The following is a 10,355-nucleotide window of genomic DNA, read 5'->3' as shown; positions in this document are numbered from 1 at the left end:
CTGGAAGATCAAGCAATACCTCTCCTGGGCATATACCCAGAAGATCTTCTAACTGGTAATAAGGACACATGCTCCACTATGCTCATAGCAGCCTTATTTATAATAGCCAGAAACTGGAAAGAACCCAGATGTCCCTCAACAGAGGAATGGATACAGAAAATGTGGTACATTTACACAATGGAGTACTACTCAGCTATTAAAAAAATGAATTCATGAAATTCTTGGGCAAATGGATATATTTGGAGGATATCATCCTTAGTGAGGTAACCCAATCACAAAAGAAATAAGTCACTTGATATGTACTCACTGATAAGTGGATATTAGCCCAGAAACTTAGAATACCCAAGATACTATTTGAAAGTCACTTTTTAACATGTCAGATAAGTAGATAGCAAATAGATGACGGATAGGTTATAGATAGATTAGATACTTGATGATAGATGGTAGATACATAACCAATAAATGAAAGAGAGATAGATCATTGAAACACATCATTCACAAAAGACAGACAGATGACTGACTGATAGACAAATAGACAGTAGTGGTGAAAATGAAATGATAGGGTGGACAGATGATAATAAAGAGAAACAGGAAGATCTTGAAAAAGAATGTCTAGATAGAAGAAAATGAGAACAGTAAGATGGTGGTGACTGTTTAATGCAGGTGATGAAAGAACCCAGATTTGTTGACCATAGTCTCAACTTTTATATATATTTAAAACTTGTTCACAAAAAAGCAAGTCTACTATAACTTACATACAAACACACACAAAAGCAAAAAACAAATGTGACTTGTTTTTCAACCTTACTTAAAGCAATCTTTCAATCATTATGTAATAATTTAACTGGCACAAGCGTTCAATTTGAGCATATGGAGAATAGAGGCAAGTACATGTGAATTTGAGGCCAGCCTGGTCTACACAATAGTGTCGTTATTATAGTTATAATATGCTTATATATTATATCTATATATTATATCTATAAATATATATTTATATAACACATAAGTATACTATATAGCTTATACTGATATAATATGTAAACATATAAATATATTTATATTTAGTAATATATAGATATATATTTATATTGTAATAAGTATAATAGTGTTTTTATTTTAATAAATAATATTAAAATTATATTATTTATAAATATGTAGTATTTACTTTATAATAGTATGTAATATAAAACGTGGTTTATATTATATATTACTCTAATATTATATATACTTATATATAATATAATGTAAAAAGAAAATTTATGTATGCTAAAATAAATAATGTAATAACTATATATTTATATTATATAGCTATAATATAAAGTTATAATGGTGAGTTCCAGAACAGTCAGAGCTACACAGTAAGATTCTGTTTCAAAACAAAAAGTAAAAATAAAAAATATATATATCTAACATCTGTCTCCTTTAAGAATGCAATTTTTGGGTTGGGCATGGCATAGGCCTTAAACCCATCACTGGTGTATTTCAAAAATATTGTCAAAAATTTAGAGCTAAGATGAAAGGATGGACTATCCAGAGACTACCCCATCCAGGGATCCATCCCATCATCAGCCACCAAACCCAGATACTATTGCACATGCCAGCAAGATTCTGCTGAAGGGACCCTGATATAATGGCCTCTTGTGAGGCTATGCCAGTGCCTGGCAAACACAGAAGTGGATGCTCACAGCCAGCTATTGGATGGAACACAGGGCCCCCAATAGAGGAGCTAGAGAAAGTACCCAAGGAGCTGAAGGGGGCTGCAACCCTGTAGGTAGAACAACAATATGAACTAACCAGTACCCCCTGAGCTCGTGTCTCTAGCTGCATATGTAGCAGAAGATGACCTAATCAGCCATCATTGGGAAAAGAGACCCCTTGGTCTTGCAAACTTTATATGACCCAGCACAGGGGAATGCCAGGGCCAAGAAGTGGGAGTGGGTGGGTAGGGGAGCAGGGTGGGGGGAGGGTATAGGGAACTTTCAGGATAGCATTTGAAATGTAAATAAAGAAAATATCTAATAAAAAATTAAAAAAATATATTGTCAAAATATTGAGGAGCGCACACTTGTTTCCCTCTTTCTTATACAAAATCAAACCCCTTTTCTTTCCTTGCTATCACTTCCTCTAGTTTTCCTTCCTTTCAGTGTGAGTAACAAGAGCAATTGCAAATGAGTTGAGTGCATGTTTAAGGCATTGAGTGAATTGTGATCCGTACTTGAAATTCTGAGAAAAAAAAGAAGTCATATAACGGGAAACTTGAATCTAGCAGGTAAATAGTAAACATTTTTCCTCCACACTCAAATGTCTGACAGAAACTTGGAGTGACCTGAGGGGATCAGGGGTTCTGTGTGTAAGCCAGACCTGCCCAACTGACTGGAGCTTATGTTGAAGAAATGCAGCCACACATGCAGTATTATGATTTGGGCACTCAGCATGTGATCATTTGAGATAAATTAGAAAAGATAACAGATTTGACTTTTAAATAAAACTTTAAATGTTTTGATCAGTAAGTACACTGGCCAGTCACAGCTACGCTCCAGAGATGGGGACTGAGATCTACATACAGGCCACATTCCTTACCGTTTTTATCTGAAAGGACCATAAGGCTGTCTCTGTGGGTGTGGCCATAGAACTGTCCCACGATGACGGAGCTGTATCTTCTGAAAATATCAAGCAGTTTCTCATTATAGTACTGCCTTATCGCTGGGGTGTCAGTTGCATAAGGGAGATAGCCCACTGGAACATGTGCTATGATGTATACCTGAAAAAGGAGATATGCGGAGACACAGGACAACTTGCTTGCATGTTTATCATTACTAAATTACAGCTGGATACTCATAAGTGAATATACATTAACTAAAATTTAGAAAGCAAACATACCCCCTTTCCTTTTTCTGAGAAAATAAAGTTTTGCCTATGCAGCTATTAAGGTCACTATCTTGACATATGGGTTATTTATATTGTACCCTTAGATGGCAGAACAATATTGAATTTAGTCAATGTTTTAAAATTTTTTAATTTTTACAACTTTTGTTAAGTCCTGATTCTACCCCCAAGCTAAGTAAACAAATTTAGTCCACTGCAAATTCTATTCTATAGGATCTACCTTCTCCTTATTCCATAGAGAGCTGTTGAGTGTATTTTCCAGCCATTCAAACTGATTTGCTGGGTCTGTCTTGTTCAGGGTCATGATATTTGGGCCATAGTACAAGTTTGTGTTTAGGCTAATGATCCTCAAGTCTGGATTACTTGCAACTTTCTGTGAGTAAAAACCACCTGTAAAAACAAATGTAAAACACACATTAGGAACACGAATATGCATATATGCAGACACTCGGGAAAGTGAATTCTTAATGTTAACAGTGTAGCCTGGTGTTCTCATTGCTTGGGTAAGAATTTAAACTAACATTAACCTGACCACATGTCAGGACCAATATGTAAGATTATGAAGTAACAAGAGTTGCATCCAGTATGAATATTTGGGCCGTGGACAATGGAGCTGAATATTTAAAAATAATAATTTATATTAAACAAAACTACAACTGTGTAGTGGGTTGGTCTGGTGCTGCTATGTATTCAAATACTACCGTATCCCAAGACCTGGTTGCTCCAAGGCAAGTAGATCCTCACAGACACAAGCTATTGTTGTGCAAACTTTGCTCCACATGTTAATTGGCCTATGAAAGGCAAAGGCCTGTGATTGGTCAATAGAGAGAGACAGGCGGGACTTCCTGGGAAGAAGAAAGGAACTGTGGAAAGAAGAGGAAGAATTATTTCTCCAGGGGTCATCAGAGGTGACTACATGAGTCCGGGCCTGGGAGGTATAGCTAGCCATGTCACATAGGGATAGGGGGTCAGGGTAACTTAAGATGAGCTAGTTGAGAGTGCCTAGCCATGGCCTAACTTTGAAATATTAAAAGGTCTCTGTGATTATTTGGGGAACTAGTTAAAGAATAACTGCCACCGTATTAATCTCCAGCATTAACTATTATAAACATAGTATTAGTAATCATTTTCTGCACTTCTGCTATGATGTCTTGGCTTTAACAGGGGCCTGAAGCATTGTGGCTAGAAGACCATGAACCAATAGACCTTTGCAAGCAGAAACTCTTTGAATGAATGAATCTTCCTCCCTTAAGTTATTTATCTCAGGTATTTTATCACAGTGATGAATGCTTACTAAGTATGTATTACTATTACAAAAGATGAGAATGGGCAAGTAACAAGGAATGCTCAGACAAAAGCAAGATGGACACTCAGCAGGATAAATACTAAATCCTAACTCTTTGTCTGACACCTACTGTACTTGGCAGTGGGATATCAGCTCCAATTGAGCAGCCCTATGGCCTTTCTGATTGCATGTCACATGGCCTCCCCCTGGCTTGCTCTGCTTGCATTTGATATTCCACATCCCAGCATCTTAAACTCCTCTGCTCTCCATGCAGCTTCACTCTGCAGCTTCCCGAGTCATCTCCTCAGGGGCTGCCCATGGGAACGGAAAGGGAGACTCCACCCAGGGAAGGACTTGCTATGTTCTCTTCATGTTACTCTTCAAAACATCCAAAGGCACACATGAAAACCTTTGTTATTCTCACATTACCAGCTCTTCCTTCTTAACATTGTGCTTTTGGGGTTAAAAGTATCTATACTTTCTTCTCAACCTATTTTCCAATTAAAATCACATATTTTTATTTATATTCATATTCAAAATTCAGCCTTTTCTTCATGTGGAACATCTTGGTTGAGAATGGAACAGGAAGGCAAAGAGTGCCTTTATAGGATAAACAGGTTCATGCATGTCCTAAGGCCACATTATGATTTACTTTCATTCATATAAAATGGGTACAGAAACTATCTAAAACTGGAAGAGTCAAATGAATGTAGAAGAGTTTAGCCTAAACAAATAATGAAAAGGGAAGCAAAAGTGTTTCACTAACCTTTCTTTAAAGTGCTAAGAGCTTCTTCATCCAGCCAGGGTTTCCAGAGGTCAGCCACAGCACTGTAGACCTTACTGGTGACTATTGGTAGCTGGTCCTGGTCACAAAGAAGATAATCCTCAATTGAAATTCTAAAGATATTTGGATCCATTAAGGCAAACGTTACTTGAGTGCTGTCTATGTTAGTCCTCTGCAGGCACGAGGGTAAGTTTAGAATTTAATCACTTCATAGCCTAGCTTGGGAAAAGGCAGACAAGAAACGATAGGCTAACTTTAGGACATGTTGTCAAATGCTACCATAGAGGCCATGGGACGACAAAACAAGAACATGCCACGAAAGGAACGAAGGCAGCATTTGAAGTAAGAATTGAGCAACAATTTCAAGTTGACCTTAAAGCAAAATGAATGGTCAAACAAGAACCCATCAGTGTAGAGGTGTGTGCTGCGTGCAGACAGAAGCTCATGCTTAGGGTCTGAGCAGCGTTTAGGTGGATGATGAGATAAAGAATTGCATTCCTAAGACAATGAAGGCAAGTTTGAGCCTGAGCAGGCAAGACTGGGGGTAGCATGCAGTAAGACCGGAGAAAATTCAGCAACTCGATATTTCATAAATTCATTTAGTATTCTATTATAAAGCTGCACAATTCCTTCAAGATTCAGATGTACACCTGCTTGCTTTTGACTTACACTGCTTTCTCCATGGCAGGCTGAGTGGCAACCATATATTGTGAATTTTAAATAATAAAATATATAAAAATATAGGAACTGAAAAAGGTGGCTCAGCAATTAAGAATATGTACTTCAGAGGACTGACACTGATTTCCGGCAGCCATGTTGAGTGGTTTAAAACTGACTGTAACTCCAGTCCCAAAGGATCTGATGTCCTGGACCTATTTGGACATCCATATTAATGTATGTGCACACACACACACACACACAGAGAGAGAGAGAGAGAGAGAGAGAGAGAGAGAGAGAGAGAGAGAATCTTTTAAAATATATATATATAATACATAAAATTTGTCCTAAAGTAGCTCCTTACCGTTTTATCATAAAGTATCATTTTTATATTAACAAGCACTCCAAATTTTCCAACACTAAATATAGAGACTTTGAGCACCAGATTAGTGAGGTAAGCCATCCGAAAAGTTGTTAATTATGGAGTCCCCTAACCCCCATATCTACCCACTACCACTTTAACATCCAGTTGGCTTTGCATCAGTCAGTCTTTCAATCCTTTGGCTGGGACTTGACTATCACTGAGATAAGGGACATAACCCATGTGGTGGGAAGCACCTGTCTTACCCATGTAGAAGGAACTAGAAATCCTGGTCCACATTGCTTGAACAGTATTGGGAAAGGATTTTTGGATACATTACATGCTTCTGATGACTAGCTGAGGTGGTTGTGCATCTCTGTGCATGTGAAAAGAGTAATGGTGCAGGTTTAAAGGCTTTTAATGGAGAAATTGTACTCTAATTTTACACTAGTGCTCTCTAAAATTACGGCCTAGATAGCAGTCTTTAGAAGAATCTGCTCTGAAACTTCATGTGATCTTTGATATATCTAAAATTGTGAGGTAAAAGTGTGTAAGGGGACACAAGAGTAGTTAGGTCTGGTAGAAAGGATGGAAATGATATAAATACAGGACTCATCATGTATGAAACAGTCAAAAACATGCTTGTGCATTAAGAAAATATCAGAAGAGCATGGTAATGTAAGTCTTTAATCGCAGCGTTCTGAAGGCAGAGGCAGAAAGAAAAGTAATAGGAAAACATACACAGACACAAGGTAGGGACTGGAAATCAAGTTCCACAGGACAGAACATGCTTAATTTATGGGAGAGCAGAGTTTAGCATGTGGGAGATCCTGGAATCAACCTCCTTCAGTACATTTAAACCCATAAGCTAGAAACAGAAAAAAAAATGTAATTTGTATTTATGACACCAAATTTACCTACAGATAGGACACTTTATAGAAATGAGTATTTATATCTTTGACTTGCTTTAAGGTTTGAATTGAAAGATGAAGATAAAATAAAATGAAGCCTCAAGGAAGTCCAGAAAGAATTCATCTGGGGAATGAGGTAATAACCACATTATGAGGGTTGTGAGGTGCCAAGAAGTACACTCGTCACATATTATCACTAATTTGCACAAGAACTTTGCAAGGCAAATACTGCCACTCTTGTTTATAAATGTCTACACACAAGACATATGTGAATTACCCAAGATCAAGCAAGATCTCTGGACGGGCGAGGATAGAACTATATATTCTCATGAACAAATTTCTGTAGAAACTGATTTTTACTCAGCTGTAACAGAACCTTGTACCGTGACTGAGAACACACAGGTACCATCACAAATGGCTTCTGTGAGTGACTGGTCATATCAGCATCGAATATTCTGGAACTAATTTTTGCATTGACTCACATCTGAATCAGATAAACTAGCTTGGAACATGGACCTGCCCTTTGGTTGTTTTCACACCCTTTCTAGTTGTGTCCTTAATAACAATCTATCTTCAATCAGAAGGTGATGATTTCCGTATGTCTAACAGGTTCTGGAAAATGTCAATATTCACCTTACCTTGCTAAGCTTATCATGGATCTGAAAAAATAAATAAGAAATTGAAGAAGCTTATAGCAGATAAAAAGGAATTAATAATTCACAAATTATGTGATTTGCTTCTAAAATGCTTTACTGGCTTAAAATTTTATGAATTTTGTTTTAAAATCTTCTTAAATCACCTAAAAACCTTCTGTGACGGTTATCACAGGGATGCTTGCTTATATGCTACCACTGTCATAACTTTGACACTATTAAGAGGGAAATCATCTCAGCACTTCTGGAAGCTGAGGTTAGTTTTACCTGTGGCCAGTAGTCATGATTGCCCAGTGCAGGGAAAACCTGGAGGTTTGGAAACAGGTTCTGGACAGTCATTGTCATGTTAGTGATCACCTTTATCACAGTGGCTGTGGAGAGTTCAGGTACTGGAACATGAGGTGGGCTATCCCTGAAAAAGAGACAGAAACATGAAGAACAAAATCCCTAGATGTATGCATAACTTTCTGTAGCTATTGCTATAGATGTCCACTTTAAAATAACAAGTTAAAATTAGAGTCAAAGAGTAGCCGATGGCGATAGTGTACTCACAGTCTTAGTTGTTCAGTAGACTGAAGGAAGGGATGGTTTGAGCCTAGAACTTCAAGATCAGCTTGAACTACATAGCAAAGCACAACCGCAGAAGAGGGTGGGGTGGAATGAGATAAACCTCTTCTCTACAACAATTCTATAAAAATGGGGTTGGCCAGGGAGTACTACAAGAAATTCCAGCCTATTTCACTGCCTACTCCACAGGATCAGCAATCTAATAGATTCCAATATCAGTTTTACAAACAAGTAACTGTACATCCATGGGCAAGTTGTTTAGAATCTTGATAATTCATTTTCTTAAATGTAATATGTAAATAATGATCTAGAGATCTAAAGATTAGTATAAAGATTAATTAGTACTAATAATATTAGTTAGATATAAATTATATATAATATATAATGTAATATAATTATATATAAACTAATATAGAGATATAAAGATTAATAGATTTCAAAATAGAAATGAATTAAAACAGTACTCTATACACAAGGCAAACACCTTCTAAGGATAATCAATAGTCTTTATTTCAGGAACTAGAAATATAGTCCTTACTACAGTATTCTGATGGGTGAACCTAGTTATTTATCTATAAAATGAAGGTTCAAAATGGTCATCATAGGTTAACATCCATCATTATGTTTTGTTCTTACTGATTTAATCAAAAATTATTGGCTTAATATCAATTAAGATTACAAGATACTGATGCAAGTGTGTTATTTATGGAATCATCTCTTAGTTATCACAAACATATTTATAAAGTCTATACTATAAAAAAAATCCTCACAGGATTTCTTAAACTGTTTTTTATCACTAATAGTGCTGACTAATGTGACTTAGTAGTGTTATGCAACATTTTATTAATTCTCACAGCTTCACATATGCATATGTTACTTTGATTATACTCACTTCTCATTCTCCCCACTAACTCCTCCTAGATTCACACCCACCTCCCTGTCACCCCAATTTCATGTCCCTTCTTTTTCCTTTTTATCTCACTGAGTCCAATTTGTAGTGCCTAGATACTCATGTGTAGGGGGGGCATCCACTGGTGAAGAAGACCAAGCATGTCTTAACACATATAATTCATAAAGAAAATCAGTGCACTCATGAAGACTGTCACACTGTCGGTCAATACTACATAGTTAAGAATTTATGTGTGTACTTACCCTGTCCATATCATGAAAGATGCTTCCTGTCCTGAATTCTTAATAAAATCAAAGGCTGACAAAATAAGTTGATACGGAGAGTCACAGAGGACATCTCCGAAAGGACCAGGATTGGAGGCATTTGCACCTTTAGATGAAGCACACACCTTGGTACGGTCATCTGTAATGTGGTAAGTAGGGTCTAGATGTAAGTCAGTCACGTGCCAAAACTGCCCTGTTGGTTAGAAAGGAAATACTGCTAAGTTTGTGTTTAGAGTAAGACCAAGTAGCCTGTCTGTCTCCTGGCACAATTTCAGTGTTCCTTACACCATGAAGTTAAGCACAACTCTCTCCTTTGAGATGAAGTTACTTCAAATAGCAGAAGAGTATACAACTTATATGTGTGAAAACAACAAGCCCAGAGTTAGTATGACTACTCCACCGAGACTATATATAGTAAAGACTAGGCTGCACTGTGAGAGGTTTGGGGCCACCTGTCTGAGAGGCAAATGAGGTCCTTCTATATTGTGTCTCAATAGCATGTCTTCTTGCAGAATTGGAGATTTTGCAAATTATTTGCTTTACTCTTGTAGAAAAACAATGGCTTAGAAATATTATCTACTTTGCTAAGACTGAACAAATAAGTAGAGGGCAGAATCAGGAAATGTTCATCTTAGTTAATTTGTATATACTTCCTCTCAAGTACTAAAAGAGAAAAAGCATAAATCCTCAATGTCCCTGTGAGAGACATAGTGTCTCTGAGATATTCCCAAAAGCTAATTAATCAGTGCTATGAATCATACACGTGTATTCATTGTTAATATTGTGGGAAGCAGTTCTTCAAAGAGAGTCTTCCTATTGATCTCAGGAAAACCCAAATTTATTTGGCAGCAATTCTACTTGGAAATCATATTAAGAAATATTACTGCATTGAAGGAATTATTAGAACAAATTGTATCTTTCACAATGAGTCAATGTTTTATGATAGGTGCAGTATTAAGAAGTTTTTATTTAAGCTTCTGTAAGGCAAAAGACACTGTCAACAAGACAAAAAAGCCACCAACAGATTGGGAAAGGAGTTTTACCAATCCTAAATCTGATAGAGGACTAATATCCAATA

The 10,355-nt window shown here is 36.8% G+C and overlaps 1 protein-coding gene across 2 annotated transcripts in view; it reads right to left on the bottom strand.

Moving 5' to 3' along the window:
• Smpdl3a (sphingomyelin phosphodiesterase acid like 3A) overlaps nt 1-10,355 on the bottom strand; it is a 22,052-nt gene that overhangs the window by 4,233 nt on the left and 7,464 nt on the right. For both annotated transcript variants that reach the window (XM_029542696.1, XM_021205031.1), the window contains exons 2-6: nt 9,257-9,470; nt 7,805-7,949; nt 4,938-5,034; nt 3,107-3,276; nt 2,581-2,761 (exon numbers count right to left, since the gene is read on the bottom strand). In XM_029542696.1, the coding sequence (XP_029398556.1) occupies nt 2,581-2,761; nt 3,107-3,276; nt 4,938-5,034; nt 7,805-7,949; nt 9,257-9,470 (807 nt within the window). The remainder of the gene's footprint in view (nt 1-2,580; nt 2,762-3,106; nt 3,277-4,937; nt 5,035-7,804; nt 7,950-9,256; nt 9,471-10,355) is intronic.

This window comes from Mus pahari, chromosome 9, assembly GCF_900095145.1.
Source record: "Mus pahari chromosome 9, PAHARI_EIJ_v1.1, whole genome shotgun sequence".
Classification (NCBI taxonomy): Eukaryota; Metazoa; Chordata; class Mammalia; order Rodentia; family Muridae; genus Mus; species Mus pahari.
Note: the sequence above shows the minus strand (reverse complement) of the source record. Positions and strands in the feature narration are given on the sequence as shown.